Source organism: Microcaecilia unicolor, chromosome 1 (genome assembly GCF_901765095.1).
Source record: "Microcaecilia unicolor chromosome 1, aMicUni1.1, whole genome shotgun sequence".
Lineage (NCBI taxonomy): Eukaryota > Metazoa > Chordata > Amphibia > Gymnophiona > Siphonopidae > Microcaecilia > Microcaecilia unicolor.
The window spans coordinates 541,949,659-541,974,874 of NC_044031.1; the positions used below are offsets into that span (position 1 = coordinate 541,949,659).

A 25,216-nucleotide genomic window follows, 5' to 3' on the forward strand; every position below is an offset into this window, starting at 1 on the left:
AGTTCTGAGGCAGAACTTCTGTTACAGAGAGACACTTTGGCTGGGTGAGAAGCAGCACTGTTTTCACTGCAGTGGTGAGCCGCAGAGGAGAAGGGGGCTGCTAGAGTGCCGTGCTGGGAGATGTAAGAAGAGGTGCTGGCTAGTGAAGGAGGTCTGACAGCGTTAACATGAGTTATACATAATGCTTTAAATGGACAGCCCTAGTTTTAAACAGTGGATATAGTACTATGTAAAAATACAACCACAGAAAATAGGTTAAATCCAAGTAAAATGTCATGAGTGGCAAATTAGAGATGCAAACTATTTAACAGAGCTCTAGCTTCCCCAAAACGTGCACCAACCTCACAGGTAAATTTCTGTGTTAACACTTGATCTCAAATTCTGAAAATGTTTTCAGTGATTTTTAAAAACCTGAAAATAAAATCTTAAACTTATTGCTGTTGCTATCAAAAGGGAATATGCAAGAAGCTCCAATTTGGCTTCATTTCTAGATAGCAGTGCATAGAGAAAAGGTTTAGTTTGAACAGAAAGAGGTGGTGAGAGTGATTATAGCATAGAAAAGAGAGAGCTGTGTAGAACTGAGGATGCCATAGAGGCAAGGTTCACAGCACTGGTGCAACAGTGTCTCCAACATCACACAATAACAACACCTAGTACAAACCTCAGGTTTCTGGAAGGAGCCACTAGCTGAAGCTCCTAGCAGGGCACCATCTTTGCAATGACAGGGCTAGAAAGAAGGGGAAGAGTGTTTTTAATAAATGGAAGGTGAGAAGCAAGAAATGTGGGGAAAAAAAAAGCTCATGGCACAACAGCCCAATAGAAGCCTTAGCTCAATTTAGATGAAAGGCCAAAAAGAGTGTGAAAAACAGCTGGACTTGATCAGCCTTCCCAGTCCCTCAAAAAAAAAAAAAAAAAAAAACAAGCAGATTTATTGTACTTTAGGCTGCACACCTGAAGAAACACTGACACAAAAATAGTTCCAATTTTTAACTTCAAAGTATTTTAAATAATGCTAAGAATAACTCTGTTCAGCAGTGCTTTTGATTGATACCAGTAAGCCCTTTATAAGAATTCTTTAACAGTACATCAAGACCATATAGGCCTCTATTTACTTAATGCTTAGCACTTGGTAATAGCGTTATTGCACATTATCTGCCACAAAATCCATTGTATAAAATGGGCTTTGTGGCAGATAGCACCTAATAATACCACAATCATGCACAAAGCATTAGTAAATAGGGGCAACAGTGACATGACCAAGATCAATTCATGTCTCTTCACAGACCAACCCAGCTAGTCTTCATTTAGAGGAGTCAGATGTAAGAAATTCAGAAACAATCCAGAAATTTGTAAAGGCTTGTTCAAAGTGATCATTCTAGATTTTCAGGTACACATTTACACAAATTATAGAATATACCCCATTTAGGTATTTTTAAGTGCCCAATACAGCACGTTCTGGTATATAAACCTCCATTAAATGCGAGAAACATCACCCACTTAAGATTAACTAGGCCCCTAAACGATTAAGGCAACTAGACATGATCATGGTGAGAGACTCCAAACATTAACAGAAAGCTAGTTCAATTTACTACAAATTTATAATGTTTTAACAATTTTTATTATTTTTTTTAAACAAAAGACATTTAGATATAAACAAATTGTTTTGCATTTGAGCATTCCAAGTCCAAAAAATTCTACGCACAAAAAAATTGTCTATGAATTGACAGACCAAAAAAGAGTTAAAAAATGTACAGTCTTCAATGTTACTGACATTTCAAGTCTTGTTTCATTCTGCTTTAATCAAATTATCCTCTAGTTATGAAGGAAACTAAATTGGTCCTTTAGTGCATTAACTGCTTCTTTAACGTTAGCTGCATGAGTCGACATACAAAGGAGATTCTTCAGCATTAAGTTCTACCGTGTAAAGGAACGCACATGACGGCCCCTTCCACTGTTTCCACTAGGAAACTTTCCTCTTGAGCTGCTTCCTCCACTGCTGAGAGTTGCCCAAGCAGGAAGAATTCCACCACGGCCTCTTGATGCACGATCACGGGGATTCGGGCGATATCCTTTAAAAAGTAGGAGAAAAACACAAATTCTAAAATCCTTTATATATTTTTTTTCTTTCATCCGCTACAGCCATGTTCCTATCTTTAATTCTCAGCAGCCAATCCTTGGAAGCAATTTATTACACATGGCTTCTGATTTTTCCTTTTTTGGGGGACATATTACAAGCATTACAATAACGGACTCCACATGACCAAGAAAGCAGAAATTCTTCAGAACTCTAATATCGATCTCTTCCTAGCCACTATGTATTTTAGTTATTATGACATTTCTACCCTGCATTTTCCCAAGAAAGCTTAGGTTCAATGTGGCTTACATAACAAATTAAGAAGCATTACAAGATCATTAATATTAATCCAAGAATACAACTATTTAAAATAATTATTTTCATATTAGCTGAACACAGATCTAAAGAAGTGGGCTTTAAGTAAACTTCTAAACAATATATAGTCAACGGAGTGTCTGATATACTTGGGTAATGAGTTCCAGAGTTTGGTACTTTGGTAAGAAACATTAGCATTATGGATAATTTTGTAGGTTAAGTTTTTACAATTTGGGAAATGTAATACGAGATATTCTCCAAATGACGAGGTGGCATTTTGTGGTGATAACTTAATCAGATCATATGGTAAGATACCATAAAGAATCTGATGAACAAGAACACAGAGCTTAAATGAAATTCTTTCATTGATAGGTAACCAATGCAGATCCTTAAGAAGAGATGCTTTAACGTAACACAGCGATCTATATATAAGGAGGGCAGCCATGTTTTGTGCAGTCTGTAGTTTTCTTAGGAGACTCCGCTTAATACCTGCATAAACTGAATCACAATAGTCAAATTTATTTAAGACTTATGACTGAACTAAAGTGTGAAAGACTGATCTTGAAAAGAATGGTCTTAATCTTTTAAGTTTCCACAATGAATTAAAGACATTCGAGACTACTTTGGAAATTTGGCAATCAATTACAATCCCCAAGATTTTCACTGTTGAATCCAAAGAATACGTAACATGATCAATCTTAAAACTGAGATGGTTATTAGGTGATAAGGGCTAGTTACTATCTTAAATGTTGTTTTATCAGTATTACGTTTCAGTTTAAAATTAAGAGCCCAGGATTCCCTTAAGTTGATACCTACTTTGATTTTATTTGCATCTCATATAATTCTTTGATGAATGGGATATAAATTGTAACTTCAGAAACTACTGTATTTATTTGCTCTACAAATCTAATATCACTTGTGCAAATCTATTAAAGGTCGCTTATTGTATTTATCAAAATTTCGGCCTCATAAGTCCAGGGTACCAACTCAGTGGACACACCTGTAGTGATTTTCATCACGGGCCACCACCCACCTCCGTAAAACCTGCAGAAAAAAAACGACTAAACAACAGAGAAAAAAATTCTACAGTAAAAAAAACGGAGGCTATAACCGTGACAAATCTCTAATCTAAATGGTCAAGCAGAAAAATTAAACTATATTATCAAACGAGAATGTGTATTATCAGAAGAGTAATTTTCAAAATAATCAAAATGTATGCTATCGGGAGAAAAAAAACCTATGATACATAGATAGTTCACCCCAAAAAATGAAGAATTACTTAGCTTCATCCAGCGAAAGAACCTAAAGCGCTTTCACAGAGCCAATCCTCGTTGTAGTATATCTTCCTATCTATGTAGAGATGTCTCATATTCACAAATGGCTTCTCCCATTTTCATATCCAAAGATTTCCTTCACCAAACATGGTTCTAATAGCTCTCTCTCTCGACAGTCAAAGAATTCCTTTATGTTTCGCTACTTCATCAGGAGAGGATATGCACAAACACTCATCTTTCTTATTGCATACACACAATATAAATTGTATCATCATCCGCATATATGAATGCTAAAATCCCGTTTGATTCAAGCAAATGGCCAAAAGGAGATCATCATAATGTTAAACAAAATAGGTGACAGAGGAGAACCTTGTGGCACTCCACTACAAGAAACACATGACAACGAGATAGTGCCCAGTTGCTTTCACATGGAAAGATCTCTCTTGGTGAGAAAGACTATGCGTTGGGCAGAACTTTAAAACTCAATTAACAGGTACAAGCACCAAATGACTTGTGTGACAGTTTCTTAGCAGACCATATTAGCAAGGGAGTTTGCATTGCTTTCCCCAGTCATTTTTAACCCCTGCCCTTCCAAAGGCCTCATGGCAGTGTACATGCCATATGTGAAGGAATAGCCTAATGATTAGTGCAGCAGCCTGAAAACCAGGAGAACCAGGTTCAATTCCCACTGTAGCTCCCCATGACTGGGTAAGTCATTTAACCTTCCATTGCTTCAGGTACAAAATGAGTACCTGTATATCAAACATAAACTGCTTTGACTGTAACTACAGAAAGACGATTAAAGTGTGGAGGGCCACAGCTGGAACTAAAAACAAAGTCAATCTTTGGAAGAAGCGGATTTTATTGAACACAACATAGCCTATATTTTGGTTAGTGCCTGCATCAGGGGTCTGCACATCAAAAAACATCAATATTAAAATATAAAAATTGAAATCACGTCTAGTCCAAAAACAAACCATGCAAAAACACTGAGAAGTAGATCAATCCCAATGTTTTTGTATTGCATTATAAAAGACACATAACACTGTTGACTAAACATTTTTTTTTACTATATGTACAATAGGGTACATCTTTGCCTGTATAGAGTGATTTTTTTAGTCAATATCACAAACTGTTATATTCATAACACTCATTACTTCTGCAACTATGACTGGATTGTGTTATAATATTTTATAGAAGCCAATTGTGTTTGCTTAGTAGCAATTTTGCTTAAACTCATTTTTTTCATCTTTGCTTGTTTTGATCATATTTTATCTCTGAGACTGTTATTATTGATTGAATTTTATTGCTTGTTTTTGTAGCATGTAGATACACCATCATTGAGACTGTGTGATTGACCCAAGAGTGTGTGTACAGCTGACATATTTATGGTATTACTCTACTTACCAATGTTTTTATATTGTTTGGTTTTGGACTTGGCATGATTTTACTTTTTATATTTTAATACTGATATTTTGAATGTGTACAAGCAATAGCCAAAACACAGACTGCGCCAGGTCCTCAATAAAATCTGTCTCCTCCAAAGCTTGACTTCGTTTTTTGTTCCAGCTGTAGCCCTCTGCACTTTCATCATCTCACTGTTTATTGTTTGTGTTGCTGAGTCCCTTTGGTCTACTTGTTATGTAGTCACAGAAAGGCAGTATATTAAAAAATCCCATCTCCTTTCCGTTTCCCTCTCTGCGTCATACGTTATTCTCACAGTGTCCAGCAAAATGCTGCTGTTAAAGCATTCCAACTGAAAAGGTGATTTTCAGCTCGGGACATATCAGATAGCTGTAGCGTCTCAAATACGGAGTTCGATTCCCACTTCAGGCACAGGCAGCTCCTTGTGACTCTGGGTAAGTCACTTAACCCTCCATTGCCCCATATAAGCCGCATTGAACCTGCCATGAGTGGGAAAGCGCGGGGTACAAATGTAACAAAAAAAAAAATACTCAGCATGATTCTTGACCCTTTGTTATGCATAAAGCCACTAATAAAGGATTTAATGTGCTCTGCATTTTTTTAAAACTGTGCTTACTGCAGAGATTACAAGATTATTTGCCTATTGACTTGAGAACTGTTCTACATGCCTTAGTGATCTTGAGGTTTCATTACTGTAAGTCACTGAATACCTAGGGCTACCAAAGATAGTGCAGAAAGGCCTACCAATAGTCCAGAGTGCAGCTGCACACTTCCTGTTTTGAACACATTTCCCCTTACATTGGTTTCTAGTAGTCTAGCAGATGAAATTTAAGACTGCATCTAAAGCTAACTTTAATCCATCGAACATTAAATGGTGATGCCCCACAGTATAGAAATCTAGCTTTTGAATTCATAGACCAACATGTCCTGTTACGCTCTGAGGGCTTTTGCCAACTTCAGATTCCCTCCATTCAACAAAGTAATCTGGTTGAGATATGTGCTTGTGTCTTTTGATGTCGGGCCCAGTTGAATGGAATTTGCTGCCTCAGGAATTGAGATAAATTCAGAATGTCATTGACGTCAGAAAAAAATTTAAAAGTATGATTTTTTTTCAGCAGGCGTTTATATTGTGATGAGAGCATACACTTACATATGTCTGGCCAAAAGATTGTACAGTTTTTATGACAGAATTACAACTATGTTTTATCTAATGTGCTGTGTTCAATCCTAATAATTTATGTTTTATGTCTTTAATTTTTAAAGATGAATTTGTTCCCCATCCATTATGGTGGGTGGAGTGGGTCATAAATATTGGAACTTTTACTGTATTTCATTCCTAGTTATGGTACAGGAAAAGCACCATTAATTGTAGTTTGTATAGGTACTCATTTTTATGAGACTACGCTTACATGTGTCAAAGTTAAGCTTCTTATATACAATAGAACTATATATACCTGCAGAGCTTTGTCGTAATGGTGGCAGTGGCCCCCTGTTAAAACTGCTTTGACCTCCTCTGCTTTCACTGTAGGTTCCGCGTGGTGTAGTTTGTGCAGTCCAGCTCAAGCCCCGTGCCCCCTCACGCCGACTATAATTTCCTAAGCACACAGAATAGAAAAGATTTGCACAGTTCAACATTTCAAATTCATTACTTCTTCATTTGTCTAGAAAATAAGATGTTTGTCTTTGGTAGTACATAATTATGAAAATATGCCTTTATTCTTGGTTGACTGGCAAAGAAAGGTGCACAAAGATAGTATTTTCTCTCTGTTTATGTTTGCTTACAAAATCATCCCCCCCCCTTTTTTTAATTAAAAGAACCAATGGCAAGACAACAATGTTAATATCTTGCAATCCTAAGTACATCTCATTTAGCTGTGCTTTCACCACATTGCCCTTCAGTGCTTATCAAAAAAGAGCTTGAGAATATGTATAATACAGTATATGATGTTCATGGTGTAAGAAAGTCCATCAAGTGCGAGTGATTATGATTTTCAATTAAATGCATCTGTAGAGATACAATGTTGCCTAGTTTGAGAAGAGAGATTTTTTGGCTAGTTCTGTTTTTTTTTTGTTTATTTTATTTATAACCATTTTAAATTTTTACAAGCGATAAAACAACTTGCCAGAAATACAGAGAAGATAATATATAGGAATTATTTCAATCAGGTAATTCTATTCTCTTCCTTAGACCACTAAATAGGGAGAGTGAAACAAGACAAAGAGATCAATTAAACAGTAAACAGAAAAAAAAAAAACGTATTAACATGTTTATCCCCAGATATTACTCATCTAATTCATTATTCCACATTGATCATCTGGTTAACTTCTTCAAGCCCAATACGGTGTATAGTCAATTAATTTAATTGAAAACATACTTATTATCCAATATTAGTTAGAAATAATACATATGATTACGTTCTCTCTCTTTTAAAAACCAGAGGTTATTTAACAATAAATATACTTAAGTCTCTAACTCAGATCCCACTGATTAAAGTAATCCCAGTTTTCACAGGCTTCACTCCTTTTAAAGTAATAATTGAGGAAGTATTTCTGAGGAAAAACTAGCTAGTTCTGGTTTTAAATTTCCATCCCAAATCAGTGTATTTGTAGTCCTTAATTCTACCCATTAAAATCAATGCTGTAGGTCTCATAGTGCACCAGGATAGAACTGTCAGAAACTCAGGACTGGCCTAAAATCTTTCCAGAATAAGGAAACTTAGCAGTTGGTTGCTACCAGGGCTTTTTTTGAGGGGGTACTTGGGGGTACTGAGTACCGGCACCTTTTCCATTGTCTCCTAAAATTGACCTATGGACCCCAAATTTTAATGAAAGAGGTCAGGCTCTACACACTAATTCTGCCTTGTCATATATTCTGGGACTGGTTGCAGGGAGCCTGGCCACTGTGGGGTGGGTCCCTCAGTCATCTCCTCGCCCCTGAAGGGTGGCCTAGCATTTGAGTACTGGCACCTTTTTTGCTAGAAGAAACACACTGGTTGTTACAATCATTAATTGTTGTACTGCATCATATAAAACCTGCACAGTGCTTTGCAAAAGTCTTCATATTCTGCATTTTACATGTCACAACAAAGAACTTACCTTTTGGAGCAGGTGGTGTAAAGAATCGATTCTGACTGTGGAAAGTCCCTCGTCCACCTCGGTTTCCTGAAAAAGCACCCCGCACAGCAACCTTCTGCGATACTTTTGGTAGCCTCTTTGGAGGTGGTATTCCAACTGGGGGGATCACCTCTTTGCTTTCTGCAGCAACAAAGTCATCCACGTGCATGGAAGGTGGTCTGCTTGTGTTCTGCTTTCTCTGACGGAAGAGGTCATGTGGCCGTAAACCCTGCCCAAATCCTCCTCGACCTCTTCCTCTAGGAGGTGGTAGGACATGTGCTCTCTTAGCAGGTTCAATATAATCAGATTTGCCACTAAAATGTAAAAAGAAATTAAGTATGGATCCTTTTTTTTTCTAGTGACATGATCTCTACAGGTCTTCCAACTTTAATTTATAAAATCTGGAAGAAAGATTTAGTACGAAACTAAACTACTATTTTTTTTAATATCTATTAAAATGCCACTGGAAAAATATATATCTACATACATACATATAATCAATAAATGGATAAATAAATTCCAATATAGTTGCAAAAACTGTATCAAACACTATTCCAAATATTCTAATACATTTTTAAAAACCTATTACATTCATATAGTGCTATTGCTCACCAACATTGCATTCATCACATATCATCATAACACCTATAAGAGAAGAGAAAGAACAAAAAAGCCAAATAAGCTAGAACCCAGCCCATCAACGGAAGGACCGTTGATAAGCGCAGTCAATCAAAGGACCAAGGCAGCTCCTGTGGCAATGGCGGTACGGCCAAACAGACAGTTGAGGAAAACATCTCAATAGTGTTTAATTTGTTGTCCAAACATCTCATGGTGGCCCAGTTACAGCTATTAGGATTGGATTTATTATATGTCCCTACTCAGTATTATGATTCTTTCAATATCTGGGCTACTGTAGCCCCCATGGTGGCTTATTTGTATATGGCTCAATTTGAGAAAGCTTTTGTGTATCCATCTCAATTTTTTTCTGATGTAGTGCATTGGCTGCGATATATAGACAGCATTCTCCTTATTTGGAAAGGGAGTATTTCTGAATTAACACAGTTCATTGAACATTTAAATTCTAGGGACCCCAATATTAAGTTTGTTCATCATGTAGGGGGTTCCACTGTAAATATTTTGGATGTGAATGTTCAGTGGCGTGATGGGCAATGTATTACACAGTTGTACCATAAAGATACTGACCGCAATGCCATTTTACATTATCGCAGCCATCATCCGCAGGATTTGAAAGATAGCATCCCTGAGAGTCAGTTCCTGCGGATCTGTAGATTGTGAAGTTCTAATCACGATTTTCAGGAGCAGGCATGGTCCATGATGACACACTTATCCTTCTAAGGTGGTATGTAGGGCAGGTCAACCAGGCCTATAATGCTCAACAGTAATGGCTTAGACAGCCGTCATCATCTAAACATAATCCGCATCTCATACTGTATGTGTCTTGCCCTATACCCATGCGTCCAAAATGGTAGCCCAAATTATTAAGAAACATTGGTCTATTTTGACCATGCATACTCAATTTCAAAACATACCTATGTTTGCATATACTCGAGGTAGGAATTTGGGTGAAAGGCTATTTGTATCTGAGGTAAAGGATTCTGTGGGCAATAATGGCAATTTGGTCAGGGGGGCACCATGCGTGCAGTCAGTGCATGTATTGTCAATATGCGTTGCAGGTGCAAGAAATTATACTACATTCATGGGGACAGGTGTTTAAGCTACATGCGCATACTGATTTTAATTTGGTGTCCCTGTGGATTGTGGTATATCGGGCAAATTATATGCAAGATTAAATTTTGCATTGCTCAACATTTGAGCAATTTGCGTCTACAACGCATGGAAGCCCCCCTTGTATCTCATTGGCTGCAAGCAGATCATATTGTGCAAGAGCTGAGGTTTGTATTGTGTCAGTTGGTTGTACCCAGGGGTGGTAAAATTCCTTTGATGAGGTCTAGGTAAGAACAACATATGATTTTTAGGTGGAATACAGTAGCACCTCATGGCTTTAACGAGGAAATTGATTGGCTGTGTGGCTGGGGTTGGATTTTAGTTTAGAGGCTGTACTTCCGGCAGGCTCCATACACCTGTGTGGGTGTCTTTTGACTTACCCGCTGCATGGTATGGGAGCCTGATGCAGTTTCTTACTGCCCATTATTGCTGGTAAGTTAATTTGTTAGTTTATTTAAGTTTGATTATAGTGTGAATTTTGTGTGATTATGTTTATATGATTGAAGATTTAAACACATCGCAGGGTTGTCGGGGAGCTAAGGGCGGGCAGGTGGGGCTGGGGTACTGGAACTCGACGGGGGCTTAAAAGGGGGGCAGGTGGAGGCTGGGGCGAGCTACTACACATGGAGGGAAGGACAGGGGCAAAGGAGAATTGCTGGACATGGAGGGGAGGGGAGAGGAGAAATCGCTGGACATGGAGGGGAGAGCAGAGGAGAAATCGCTGGACATGGACGGGAGGGGAGAGAGGAGAAATCGCTGGACATGGACGGGAGGGGAGAGAGGAGAAATCGCTGGACATGGACGGGAGGGAGACAGGAGAAATCGCTGGACATGGATGGAGGGCAGGGGAGAGAATTGAAATGCTGGACATGGATGGAGGGGAGAGAGTTGAAATGCTGGACATGGATGGAGGGGAGGGGAGAGAGTTGAAATGCTGGACATGGATGGAGGGGAGGGGAGAGAGTTGAAATATTGGACATGGATGGAGGGGAGGGGAGGGGAGGGGAGGGAAGAGAGAGGAAGTGAGATGAACATGGATGTATGGGAGGAGAAATGCTGGACAAGGATGGAGGAGAAGAGGAAAAATGCTAGACATGGATGGAAAGAGGAGAGATGCATATTGACAAGATGAGGGAAAGGGAAAAGAGGAAAAAACCTGCACATGGATGAATAAAATAGGCAAAAGCAGGATCCACTCTATACCTCCTCCACTCAAGTCCGCAGAGGACCCAGCTTTTACCTATGGATGCAGGGCAAGAAATGAAGAAGAAAGAAGGAAAGTAAAGAAATAAATGAAAACGAAGTCCTGGAAACAGAGGTAAGGGAACAGATAGAGAGCAGCAGAATCAGAGACTGGGACCAACATGATCAGAAAAACAAAGTCACCAGACAACAAAGGTAGTTTGGAAGATGTCCAATTTGAGAATTTATATCTGAGTCTTATTTTGCACTGGGTATACTAAGAGCTGTAACAGCTTATAGAAATTATTTATAATGAAAAAAAATCACAAGTAATTTTTTTCTCCTGGTATAGTATTTTCAATGATACTGCTTATATGCGCCACAGCTGGTATAAGTTGTGTGGCTACTGTGGGTGTGGCTACCATATAGTAACACTGAACAAGACGCATATGCATAGGAGTTTTCCCATACATAAGAATAACACAAAACAGTATAAGAAACTGTCTAGTACTATTTCCAAGCAGGATATCTTTGCCACTGCTTGGCGGTTAGCTTAGCAGAGTTTTTAAAAGTTTTGGACGGCTTTCTAAAGGAAAAGTCCATACACCATTATTAAATTGGACTTGGGGAAAATATTTATGGGATAAGCAGCATAAAATGTGTTCTACTTTTTTTGGGTTCTTGCTAGGTATTTGCACTTAGATGTAAAAGGTGTACTCCATGGACAGTAGGGTAAATCTTCAGAACATAGGTAATATCTCTGACATCGCCTGGCACGGGAAACAGTACTCAAGAGTTTCTATAAGTTTTTGAGTAGGCTCACTGTGCGTGCATACCACTTCCTGCCTACTCCTGTCACATAGGACTTCTTCAGTCCATTTCTAAAGCTTACAACAGAACAAAACCCCCACAGGGAGATGGGAGGGTATGTGAGGACTTGTAACCTGCTGTCCATAGAGAACACCTGGTACAGGTAAGTAATGAGGACAAGCAGGATAGCAAGTCCTCATAACATGGGACTCCCTAGCAACAGGCCACCTTTAACAGAAAAAGGGAAAATATAACAACTAATGGCCTCTGAGTACTGTGATGTTTTTTTAGCTTTTTAATTTAAGAACGCAGCCTGGAACTGAAAGAAAGGGGTCTAAGAGAACTGGAGCTGGATTATAATCCTCAAAGAGATTCTGGAGGACTGACTAGCCAAACACACTACTGCATTGGGAGTCCTGCTCCAAACAGTAGTGAGAAGTGAATGTATGAACAGATGTCTATGTTACAGCTAGGGCCAGTATTAGGGGGCAGCAAACAGGGCTACTACTCCAGGCTCTAAGCTTGCCCCATTTTCTGTTCTGGGCCCTCGTATATCTAATGCCAACCCTGGTCATAGCTCTGCAAATCTCCTCCATGGAGGCTAATTTCAAATGGACTATCAATACAGCTCTAACATTATGAGCTGTGACATGACCTTCAAGAATGATACCTGCATGGGCATTAGTGGAGAAAATGTAGCCTGCTAGCCAATTTTGTTACTCATTCCTTGTGTGAATCGACAGTAGAGCGGTGATCTTGTAGTTGTTGGAAAGGTATGAGTCAGTTGGCTCACTGTGTTGGCATGTGATGTAACATTTCCTTCAATAAAAATATTTCAAAAAAAAAAAAAAAAAAAGAAAGTGTGTGCTCGCCAATGGCAGCCCTCATCCTGTTAGAAAAAAAAAAAAAAACCTGGGTGGATTTTAGGCCACTCCAGATAGAAAGCCAAGGTTCTCCTACAATCCAGCATGTGCAGTGCACTTTAACCTTTGTGGGTGTAAAACAGGACAATAGATTAAAATGGAAATCCAACACTACCTTTGCAAAGACCTTGGAATGCAAACACAGAACCAATGCAAACACAGAACCACTTCTTTGTTGTAAATTTTTGAGTAAGATGGATCGGTTTCTAGAACTTAGAGCCCACCAGCAGAAACAAGACTCTCCATGTCAGGTACTTCAGGTGACAGTTATTGAGTGGCTCAAAATGAGCTTATATCAGCTAGGTTAATACTGAGGTTTGATGACACAGGAGGCTTCACAGAAGGTATCAACAGAAGCAAGCCATGGATAAAGTGAACAACTAAAGGTTGCACAGAGATGGATGTACTTTCTACAAGATAATGACATGTGCCAAATGTACTAAGGTGTACCCTGAGATGGTTTTTAAGCCAGACTAACAAATGTAGAAGGTATTCAAACAGTTTTTGTGTGGGACAGGATAAAAGGATCTAGGCCTTTCCATCACATCACATGGCAAATCTCTTACTTTAAAACTGACTGTCCTCCTAGTGGAATCCCTCCTGGAAAACAAAAGGACTTCTGACACAATGTTTTGCAGGTTCAAGGAAGGCAAAGTACCCTCTCAACATCCAAGTGGTGGTTGTGTGGTATCCTGGGGTTTCAGATGCACATTGGAGATGTTGTGGACATTTTTGCACATTTGGTGGTCCTGCCCCAAAATCCAATAGTTCTGGGCAGACGTTTTTAAGGAAATGGAAGAGGGGATGGGCATACACATTTTGAGCGAGCCAAAAATATGTTTACTGGGACTAGAAAATGGGCAAGGAGTTAAACAACAGAAGACTGTGTAGAATGGGCTAGCAGCTGTTAAACGTGAAACAGCAGCAAAATGGAAGCAAGCAATTGGACCCACTGAACAAGACTGGAAACTGAGAATGAAGATACAAGGTAAATTAGAAAAATAAATGTAACGAGAGATATGAAGGCAGTAAAGAATGGATATACTTCAGTAGAGTGGTAGGGAAGAGGAGGGCACTGTGAATAGGAGGGTATAATGAACAAACCATGATGTATGCCATGTGGGGGGATTTTAGATATGTTGAATATGTTACAACATGCTGTAGGGGGAAGGGGAGGAAATGAGAGGCAGAGAGGGATTGCTGGGGGGGGGGTGAGTTGAATAAAGCGAATGCTACATACCTGTAGAAGGTAGTCTCCGAGGACAGCAGGCTGATTGTTCTCACTGATGGGTGACGTCCACGGCAGCCCCTCCAATCGGAAACTTCACTAGCAAAGGTCTTTGCTAGTCCTCGCGCGCTCATGCGCACTGCGCATGCGCGGACGTCTTCCCGCCCGAACCGGCTCGTGTTCGTCAGTCCCATATGTAGCAAAACAAAGCAAGGGAAGACACAACTCCAAAGGGGAGGTGGGCGGGTTTGTGAGAACAATCAGCCTGCTGTCCTCGGAGAATACCTTCTACAGGTATGTAGCATTCGCTTTCTCCGAGGACAAGCAGGCTGCTTGTTCTCACTGATGGGGTATCCCTAGCCCCCAGGCTCACTCAAAACAACAACCATGGTCAATTGGGCCTCGCAACGGCGAGGACATAACTGAGATTGACCTAAAAAATTTACCAACTAACTGAGAGTGCAGCCTGGAACAGAACAAACAGGGCCCTCGGGGGGGTGGAGTTGGATCCTAAAGCCCAAACAGGTTCTGAAGAACTGACTGCCCGAACCGACTGTCGCGTCGGGTATCCTGCTGCAGGCAGTAATGAGATGTGAATGTGTGGACAGATGACCATGTCGCAGCTTTGCAAATTTCTTCAATAGAGGCTGACTTCAAGTGGGCTACCGACGCCGCCATGGCTCTAACATTATGAGCCGTGACATGACCCTCAAGAGCCAGCCCCGCCTGGGCGTAAGTGAAGGAAATGCAATCTGCTAGCCAATTGGATATGGTGCGTTTCCCCACAGCCACTCCCCTCCTATTGGGATCAAAAGAAACAAACAATTGGGCGGACTGTCTGTTGGGCTGTGTCCGCTCCAGGTAGAAGGCCAATGCTCTCTTGCAGTCCAATGTGTGCAGCTGACATTCAGCAGGGCAGGAATGAGGACGGGGAAAAAATGTTGGCAAGACAATTGACTGGTTCAGATGGAACTCCGACACGACCTTTGGCAAGAACTTAGGGTGAGTGCGGAGGACTACTCTGTTATGATGAAATTTGGTGTAAGGGGCCTGGGCTACCAGGGCCTGAAGCTCACTGACTCTACGAGCTGAAGTAACTGCCACCAAGAAAATGACCTTCCAGGTCAAGTACTTCAGATGGCAGGAATTCAGTGGCTCAAAAGGAGGTTTCATCAGCTGGGTGAGAACGACATTGAGATCCCATGACACTGTAGGAGGCTTGACAGGGGGCTTTGACAACAGCAAACCTCTCATGAAGCGAACAACTAAAGGCTGTCCTGAGATCGGCTTACCTTCCACACGGTAATGGTATGCACTAATCGCACTAAGGTGAACCCTTACAGAGTTGGTCTTGAGACCAGACTCAGACAAGTGCAGAAGGTATTCAAGCAGGGTCTGTGTAGGACAAGAGCGAGGATCTAGGGCCTTGCTGTCACACCAGACGGCAAACCTCCTCCATAGAAAGAAGTAACTCCTCTTAGTGGAATCTTTCCTGGAAGCAAGCAAGACGCGGGAGACACCCTCTGACAGACCCAAAGAGGCAAAGTCTACGCTCTCAACATCCAGGCCGTGACAGCCAGGGACCGGAGGCTGGGATGCAGAAGCGCCCCTTCGTCCTATGTGATGAGGGTCGGAAACACTCCAATCTCCACGGTTCTTCGGAGGACAACTCCAGAAGAAGAGGGAACCAGATCTGATGTGGCCAAAAAGGAGCAATCAGAATCATGGTGCCTCGATCTTGCTTGAGTTTCAACAAAGTCTTGCCCACCAGAGGTATGGGAGGATAAGCATACAGCAGACCCTCCCCCCAGTCCAGGAGGAAGGCATCCGATGCCAATCTGCCGTGGGCCTGAAGCCTGGAACAGAACTGAGGGACTTTGTGGTTGGCTCGAGATGCGAAGAGGTCTACCAAGGGGGTGCCCCACACCTGGAAGATCTGTCGCACTACCCTGGAATTGAGCGACCACTCGTGAGGTTGCATAATCCTGCTCAACCTGTCGGCCAGACTGTTGTTTACGCCTGCCAGATATGTGGCTTGGAGCACCATGCTGTGACGGCGAGCCCAGAGCCACATGCTGACGGCTTCCTGACACAGGGGGCGAGATCCGGTGCCCCCCTGCTTGTTGACGTAGTACATGGCAACCTGGTTGTCTGTCTGAATTTGGATAATTTGGTGGGACAGCCGATCTCTGAAAGCCTTCAGAGCGTTCCAGATCGCTCGCAACTCCAGAAGATTGATCTGCAGATCACGTTCCTGGAGGGACCAGCTTCCTTGGGTGTGAAGCCCATCGACATGAGCTCCCCACCCCAGGAGAGACGCATCCGTGGTCAGCACTTTTTGAGGCTGAGGAATTTGGAAGGGACGTCCCAGAGTCAGATTGGACCAAATCGTCCACCAATACAGGGATTCGAGAAAACTCGTGGACAGGTGGATTACGTCTTCTAGATCCCCAGCAGCCTGGAACCACTGGGAAGCTAGGGTCCATTGAGCAGATCTCATGTGAAGGCGGGCCATGGGAGTCACATGGACTGTGGAGGCCATGTGGCCTAGTAATCTCAACATCTGCCGAGCTGTGATCTGCTGGGACGCTCGCACCCGCGAGACGAGGGACAACAAGTTGTTGGCTCTCGTCTCTGGGAGATAGGCGCGAGCCGTCCGAGAATCCAGCAGAGCTCCTATGAATTCGAGTCTCTGCACTGGGAGAAGATGGGACTTTGGATAATTTATCACAAACCCCAGTAGCTCCAGGAGGCGAATAGTCATCTGCATGGACTGCAGGGCTCCTGCCTCGGATTTGTTCTTCACCAGCCAATCGTTGAGATATGGGAACACGTGCACCCCCAGCCTGCGAAGTGCCGCTGCTACTACAGCCAAGCACTTTGTGAACACCCTGGGCGCAGAGGCGAGCCCAAAGGGTAGCACACAGTACTGGAAGTGACGTGTGCCCAGCTGAAATCGCAGATACTGTCTGTGAGCTGGCCATATCGGGATGTGTGTGTAGGCATCCTTCAAGTCCAGAGAGCATAGCCAATCGTTTTCCTGAATCATGGGAAGGAGGGTGCCCAGGGAAAGCATCCTGAACTTTTCTTTGACCAGATATTTGTTCAGGGCCCTTAGGTCTAGGATGGGACGCATCCCCCCTGTTTTCTTTTCCACAAGAAAGTACCTGGAATAGAATCCCAGCCCTTCTTGCCCGGATGGCACGGGCTCGACCGCATTGGCGCTGAGAAGGGCGGAGAGTTCCTCTGCAAGTACCTGCTTGTGCTGGAAGCTGTAAGACTGAGCTCCCGGTGGACAATTTGGAGGTTTTGAGGCCAAATTGAGGGTGTATCCTTGCCGGACTATTTGGAGAACCCACTGATCGGAGGTTATGAGAGGCCACCTTTGGTGAAAAGCTTTCAACCTCCCTCCGACTGGCAGGTCGCCCGGCACTGACACTTGGATGGCGGCTATGCTCTGCTGGAGCCAGTCAAAAGCTCGTCCCTTGCTTTTGCTGGGGAGCCGAGGGGCCTTGCTGAGGCGCGCGCTGCTGATGAGAGCGAGCGCGCTGGGGCTTAGCCTGGGCCGCAGGCTGTCGAGAAGGAGGACTGTACCTACGCTTGCCAGAAGAGTAGGGAACAGTCTTCCTTCCCCCGAAAAATCTTCTACCTGTAGAGGTAGAGGCTGAAGGCGGGAGAACTTGTCGAATGCGGTGTCCCGCTGGTGGAGCTGCTCTACCACCTGTTCGACTTTCTCTCCAAAAATGTTATCCGCACGGCAAGGCGAGTCCGCAATCCGCTGCTGGATTCTATTCTCCAGGTCGGAGGCACGCAGCCATGAGAGCCTGCGCATCACCACACCTTGAGCAGCGGCCCTGGACGCAACATCAAAGGTGTCATACATCCCTCTGGCCAGGAATTTTCTGCACGCCTTCAGCTGCCTGACCACCTCCTGAAAAGGCTTGTCTTGCTCAGGGGGGAGCGCATCAACCAAGCCCGCCAACTGCCTCACATTGTTCCGCATGTGTATGCTCGTGTAGAGCTGGTAAGACTGAATTTTGGCCACGAGCATAGAGGAATGGTAGGCCTTCCTCCCAAAGGAGTCTAAGGTTCTAGAGTCCTTGCCCGGGGGCGCCGAAGCATGCTCCCTAGAACTCTGAGCCTTCTTTAGGGCCAGATCCACAACTCCAGAATCATGAGGCAACTGAGTGCGCATCAGATCTGGGTCCCCATGGATCCGGTACTGGGACTCGATCTTCTTGAGGATGTGGGGATTAGTTAAAGGCTTGGTCCAGTTCGCCAGCAATGTCTTTTTTAGGACATGGTGCATGGGTACAGTGGACGCTTCCTTAGGTGGAGAAGGATAGTCCAGGAGCTCAAACATTTCAGCCCTGGGCTCGTCCTCCACAACCACCGGGAAGGGGATGGCCGTAGACATCTCCCGGACAAAGGAAGCAAAAGACAGACTCTCGGGAGGAGAAAGCTGTCTTTCAGGAGAGGGAGTGGGATCGGAAGGAAGACCCTCAGACTCCTCGTCAGAGAAATATCTGGGGTCTTCTTCCTCTTCCCACGAGGCCTCACCCTCGGTGTCAGACACAAGTTCACGGACCTGTGTCTGCAACCGTGCCCGACTCGACTCTGTGGAGCCACGTCCACGATGGGGGCGTCGAGAGGTAGACTCCCTCGCCCGCATCGGCGAAGCTCCCTCCGCCGACGTAGTAGGGGAGCCTTCCTGGGAGGCGACGGCAGCCGGTACCGCACGCGGCACCGACGCCGGAGACCTCACCTCGGGCGATGGACCAGCCGGCGCCACGCTCAACGGTACCGGTGGTGCAAGCACCGCCGGTACCGGAGGGGTAGGGCGCAACAGCTCTCCCAGAATCTCTGGGAGAACGGCCCGGAGGCTCTCGTTCAGAGCGGCTGCAGAGAAAGGCATGGAGGTCGATGCAGGCGTCGACGTCAGAACCTGTTCCGGGCGTGGAGGCTGTTCCGGGCTGTCCAGAGTGGAGCGCATCGACACCTCCTGAACAGAGGGTGAGCGGTCCTCTCGGTGCCGATGCCTGGTGGGTGCCGACTCCCTCGGCGACCCAGAGCTCTCGGTGCCGACCCGGGAAGGAGACCGATGACGATGCTTCTTCGATTTCTTGGAACGAAGCATGTCACCGGAGCTTCCCGGCACCGACGAGGAGGACGTAGAATCCAGTCGTCGCTTCCTCGGGGCCGAGGCCGAAGGAGGTCGGTCTCGGGGGGGCTGTACCGCAGGAGCCCTCAGGGTAGGGGGAGACCCACCCGAAGGCTCACCGCCACCAGCAGGGGAATGGACAGCCCTCACCTGCACTCCAGACGAAGCACCACCGTCCGACTACATCAGCAGACGAGGTCCCGGTACCACCGATGTCGATGCAGCTATCCGATGTCTCGGCGCCGATGCAGAGGGCCGATGCCTCGATGCACTGGCGGCCGAGGATGAAGCTCTGGACGCTGAAGACGTCGATGCACTCGATACCCCCGGTGCCGATGCCGACGAAGAGCCAGAGAACAAAACGTTCCACTGGGCCAATCTCGCTACCTGAGTCCGCTTTTGCAAAAGGGAACACAGACTACAGGCCTGCGGGCGGTGCCCAGCCCCCAAGCACTGAAGACACGACGCGTGCCTGTCAGTGAGCGAGATGACCCGGGCGCACTGGGTGCACTTCTTGAAGCCGCTGGTAGATTTCGATGTCATGGGCGGAAAAATCACGCCGGCGAGATCAAAAGTCGAAATGGCGGAAAAGGCACCGAAAAAACAAGGGGAAGAAAACTTCGACCCGAGGCCTAAAAGCGGCCTACCCCGACGACAAAAGAAAACTTACCGGGGCGAAAGCTGAAAATAGCGGGGGAAGAAAAGACCAAGAGTCTTTTCCCACACAGAATGGATTATTATTTTTCTCTCTCGAAAACACACAACGAACGCGCGAGGTCGACTTTGCGGGGCCCGACACGGCGAAAACACGACCGTACCGAGCGCGGACAAAAGAAGACTGACGAACACGAGCCGGTTCGGGCGGGAAGACGGCCGCGCATGTGCGGTGCGCATGAGCGCGCGAGGACTAGCAAAGACCTTTGCTAGTGAAGTTTCCGATTGGAGGGGCTGCCGTGGACGTCACCCATCAGTGAGAACAAGCAGCCTGCTTGTCCTCGGAGAATAGTTGCAATGCAATGTTATTAAAGACATAGGATGGGATACTAATGTAAACTAAATGAGATTTGGACTTATTTTGCATTGTAATACTACTACTACTACTATTTAACATTTGTATAGCGCTACAAGGCATACGCAGCGCTGTACACCAAACATAAAAAAGACAGTACCTGCTCAGAGAGCTTACAATCTAGAAAGACATTTAATACAAAATTTATAGATTAAGGGGGGAAAATATTACCTATTGAAGTTGGCTTGCTAGTTTTCCTGACTGCTGACAGCTTACCTGGTAGCATCACCAGGATCAATAAGCTCCACCCCTTGGCACATTAAGCCATGTCCACTGACTTCCTCTGCAGTCAATGAGATATTTAAACATGGTTCCAGACATGGTATTTATTTAATATGCTTCCTAATGTGGAACCCTGGTGAGTTTGTTTAACTTTTGAAGTCCTATTTAACTCATAACATGGTAGAGCTAACGGTCTCACGTTGAGAATTAACTTTTACTACAACTATGAATTTAAAAATGTTATCTTGAAAGACCAATAGGGTTGGTGGCCAGACTCCAAAAATTTACCACCAGAGCCATTACACATTTGAGATGCAAAGACAGAAAAAAATCCTCAGTTACCCTTGGAAAGAAACTGAATGGCTTTTCCCTAAAATGTATTTGAAGTACAGCATGAAAGAGGGAAATATAAGGGGTCTACCATTTGGCCTGGCTTAATTTATGCAAGACTGGCACAAAAAGAAGTTGGAAAGGGCACATTTACAGAACAACAAAATAGCACATTTCCCCTTCTTCCATTTGCAGGCTCAGATACATTTGTGTTTGGGTTCAGTGAGACGTATGTGGCTAACAATGGCTTGATAGGGTGTCAGGGATTGCATATGTGGCGAGCGCATGCATGTGTACATAGTGCATCTCTCTGGGGGTGCATTTGGGAAGGGGTATGTAGGGGTGTATGTGTGGGAATGGGATAAGCGGGTCTTAGAGGCTCATTCTTCCATCTAAACCTCCCTTCACTAGGCCCAGTCTTAAAAAGAGCCTTGGGATAGCCGCCTCCTCTTTCTTTCCTCCCTTCTGCGGCCAACCAACTTAATTGAACAATGTATATAAGTTCAATAATATATCTTACCTCGAAGTTATGAAGGTCTCATGTTTATGCTTGCCAAGTTTGAACCCTTTTGTGGTTTTTGTTCTTCCAGGAGAAGAAGGTTCTGACAAAAATGATCTCTCCAGTTCCGACTTCAGGTCAAAGTCACTACAACACTTCTCTGACAGTTCAATCAAATCTACCTTTACCTAAAAGCACAAAAAATAATTTTAACAGAAAGCACAACCCAAAGATATATCATTAACAATGTAAAATTTCCAAATCAAAAATGAAACGCATACATGATTGGCCAGCTTGAATGAAATTATTAGTTTTTATGATTAATTATTCTTAGTAGTTTTGGTATATGGATTTGTGGTGTTTGGATACTGAGTTTATTTTGATATAAAACCAAAAACCTGATTGTTCAAGTCTTTGAGGGGGCTAAGATGCTGTAAGTTATGTTATTTTATTGTGATGCTATCTTTTTAACAATGTAATATATAATTTTTTTGTGTTTTACCCATTAGTTGTGTTATCTATATAAGAACATAAGAATAGCCATACTGGGTCAGACCAATATAGCTTTAAGAGTTCATCCTCCATATTTTCAAAATTTGCACCAATCTTGTAAATTCCCGACAGAGACAACTTGTTTTGCGACTGCTGCTTCAGGGGATGACTGGAACACCCTGTCAACTCTGCTTTAAAAAAAAAAGGTTTGGACAAGTTCCTGGAGGAAAAGTCCATAGTCTGTTATTAAGATGGACATGGGGGAACCACTGCTTGCCCTGGGATTTCTGCCACATACTTATGACCTGGACTGGCCACTGTTGGAAGCAGGATACTGGGTCATTAATCCAGTACCTCCTCACCACTTAGACTGAATGAGACTTTTTGATTAGTAATTTCTTGATATTGTTCATTTATCGCTGTTTATTTATTGGTAATTGAAATCACCCATTATTATAATTTGCCAGCTTTCCTAATTTCTGTACAATGATGTGGTAGCCATGTTAGTCCACTTTTAAAAGTAATAAATAGAAATAAAACAAAACATAGAAAAGAAAATAAGATGATACCTTTTTTATTGAACTTAATATATTTTTTGATTAGCTTTCAAAGGTAACCCTTCTTCTTCAGATCAGAAGTAAATGTTGATAAATAGTATAAATAAGTGAAACACCAAAGCATTCCAATGACAGTTTGAGAGCTGTCTGTGTCCTTCGATGTATTTTTGTGCGTCCATAATCACCACAGAGCCTCTTTGTATGCAGGTTTGATGACGTGTCGGTTGTTTTATAGGGCTTTAATGTCTGCTTTTTCTGGTGCAGAAAGGTTGCACAGAATTTTCTTTTGTTTGCTGGAAACTTATGATTTTACCTTACGCCTGAAACTTTCTATGCAGTTGTCTAATTATTGCTTTGCCCATCGTGTGCAGGTGAAATATGTGGGGGTTTTCTTTTTTTTTTAAATTGGATTCCAGTCTGTTGGGAGTCTCTTTCTGTGGAAATGTACCTTCAAGCAGAGTGTTCTAAAGAATTCTTCCAAGTCTGAGGTCTAATTTCTGTAAACGTTTCTTCATTTGTCTGTCTGTTCTATCTTGGCGGATGGTAGACAGCCCTAACAGTATACTCTTTCCTTTCACACATGGAATTTCTATCCACAAGCATTCCATGTCACTATACCGCTTTGTATATTCCAAGATATGAAAAGGCAGTATTAAGTTATAAAATAAATAGCATATTTATTTGTGTCTATACACATGAACCTTATTCTACCACATTACTGTATTTGTTCATACCGGAATTGGTGAATGCCTTTACGGTACTATGTAAGCCACACTGAGCCTGCAAATAGGTGGGCAAATGTGGGATACAAATGTAACAAATAAATAAAATATATTACATCATCCATTTTGAATTTTGGGTAGAGCAAACCAGACTACAAATATTTTTGTTTCTGTTTAAATGTTTTTGGTTTTTTTTTTTGCTTTGTGTCTTGAACATTATCTTATTTATATTTGTAAAATCTTAATGTAATGAGATACTTTATGTTTGATTAGAAAGACAAGATATAAAAACAAGTAAATACATAAAGGATAAAACAGAGTGCAAATTTCACCAACAGACTTCAGGAAGAGCCTCCCCATTATCCTCCCTACCAGCTCAGATGATAGAGCTGTACATCTTAAAACAGCAGTATCAGTGCAAAATACCACTGGGCTCTTTTAGGTCTCTCATCCCTGGATTTTACTAATAAGGTGGACAACAAATGTTTGCATTTTTATCCCTGTTCTATGTTTTAAATTACCTTGAAGAATGCATAACTGGATTTGTATGCACACGAATGGACATTTGAGAAGCTGCCTACAGCTACCTATGTATAATCTATATATTTCTACAGAATGACTATTTTCATGAACTATGAAACTAATAAATTATGACTATGAGTGTAGGAGATTGCAATATTTTGTATAGTGCTCTGAACCAGGGCGCTTTAGAAAAAAAATATATACAACCACAAGTTTCTGCCTCAGGGAATCTACAATCTAAGTGGGTACTTGAGACAATAGTGAAAACTTGATTTTCCCATGGTCACAAGAAGCATCAGTGACAGAAGCAGGTTTTGAACCCAGCTATATTCATTTCCAATCTATTATAACCCCTAACTCCTGCAATCTCAGTAATAAAAAGTGCATGTCTCTTATTAAAAAATGTCTGTAAAAACGTAAGAAAGAAAATATAATAAACAAGGAACTTCAAACAAAACTAAAATACGTAGCATCAAGCTGATATTTTCAGCAGAGATTATTGCCCTTTTGACATTTTGGTCTCGTTTTCCACTTGTTGGTTTGTTAATGAAGCAAATGGCACATGAAGCTAAGTTGGAATGTAGAAGTGATGCTTTTACTTGACAGGCATTTATTCCAAAGACTGTGCTACTATTCTCCAATTTCTTCTGTGAAATGATGCTAGCAAAAATTACTATTGTTTAATTGATGAACAGAGAAAATGATTTCGGAAATTGAAATTTACTTGTTTCTTGTTCATTTGGTTATCAGCTATTAACCGTATAAACTCCAGAGCACAACAGACAAAATTTAAGCTACGGAGAATGCGAAGGCACTATTCAATGAATATGGAGCTATAAACAGGCAGAATAAAAAGATGAGGAAATACCTTCCAACATATCTGAGAAGATAAGCATGTGAGGTATATGTTCTAGACAGCTGCACAGGAACTGGTATTGCAGGAATTCTGCAGAATTCACATAACCCCATAGGTATGACCTGCTAGACCATGGGAGTTCTGTGGGGACAAGCAACGTTGCTGCAGGCTTCACACAGGAAGTTACTTCTGACTTCAGCACCAGAGTAAGGCTTGGAAGAATGTACTGAGAGCTATTGAATCACTTGAATGAAGCTCGTAATATACTGAGAGAGACTATGGGAGCTGAAGCTTGTAATATACTGAGAGAGGCAATGGGAGCACCACAGTGAGGTCTCAAGTGCACTGAGAGGAGATATAGGAGTACAGAGTACACAGTAATGGAGAATTAAAAAAAAATAAAATTATGCAGTACTACCATGGTAACAGTATGATGTCATGAAGTAGTGCCGCGAGAGACGGTGCCGCTATATCTTTATGCCCACAGTAATGGGGATAAGGGTCTGGCCGTCCCACCTCAAAGTGCCCTGGTGGTCTAGTGGCCTCTTCAGGGCAGGAAAGAAGCCCACTCTTTCCTGCCCACTGCTGCTGCTCTGCCCAATATGGCTGCCTCTTAGTCGGTACAGGTGAGAATGGAAAGTATCTTAGTAAGTACAGGTGGAGAAGGGATAGAATTCAGTGAGGAGGTTGGAGAT

At 42.8% G+C, this 25,216-nt stretch overlaps 1 protein-coding gene across 1 annotated transcript in view; it reads right to left on the minus strand.

Annotated features, from left to right (window-relative positions):
• Positions 1-1,486: 1,486 nt before the first annotated feature.
• Positions 1,487-25,216, minus strand: part of VIRMA (vir like m6A methyltransferase associated) — a 341,503-nt gene continuing 317,773 nt past the window's right edge. The window contains exons 21-24 of the mRNA XM_030216723.1: positions 21,394-21,560; positions 8,185-8,516; positions 6,543-6,683; positions 1,487-2,069 (exon numbers count right to left, since the gene is read on the minus strand). Coding sequence (XP_030072583.1) covers positions 1,915-2,069; positions 6,543-6,683; positions 8,185-8,516; positions 21,394-21,560 — 795 coding nt within the window. The 3' untranslated portion in view covers positions 1,487-1,914. The remainder of the gene's footprint in view (positions 2,070-6,542; positions 6,684-8,184; positions 8,517-21,393; positions 21,561-25,216) is intronic.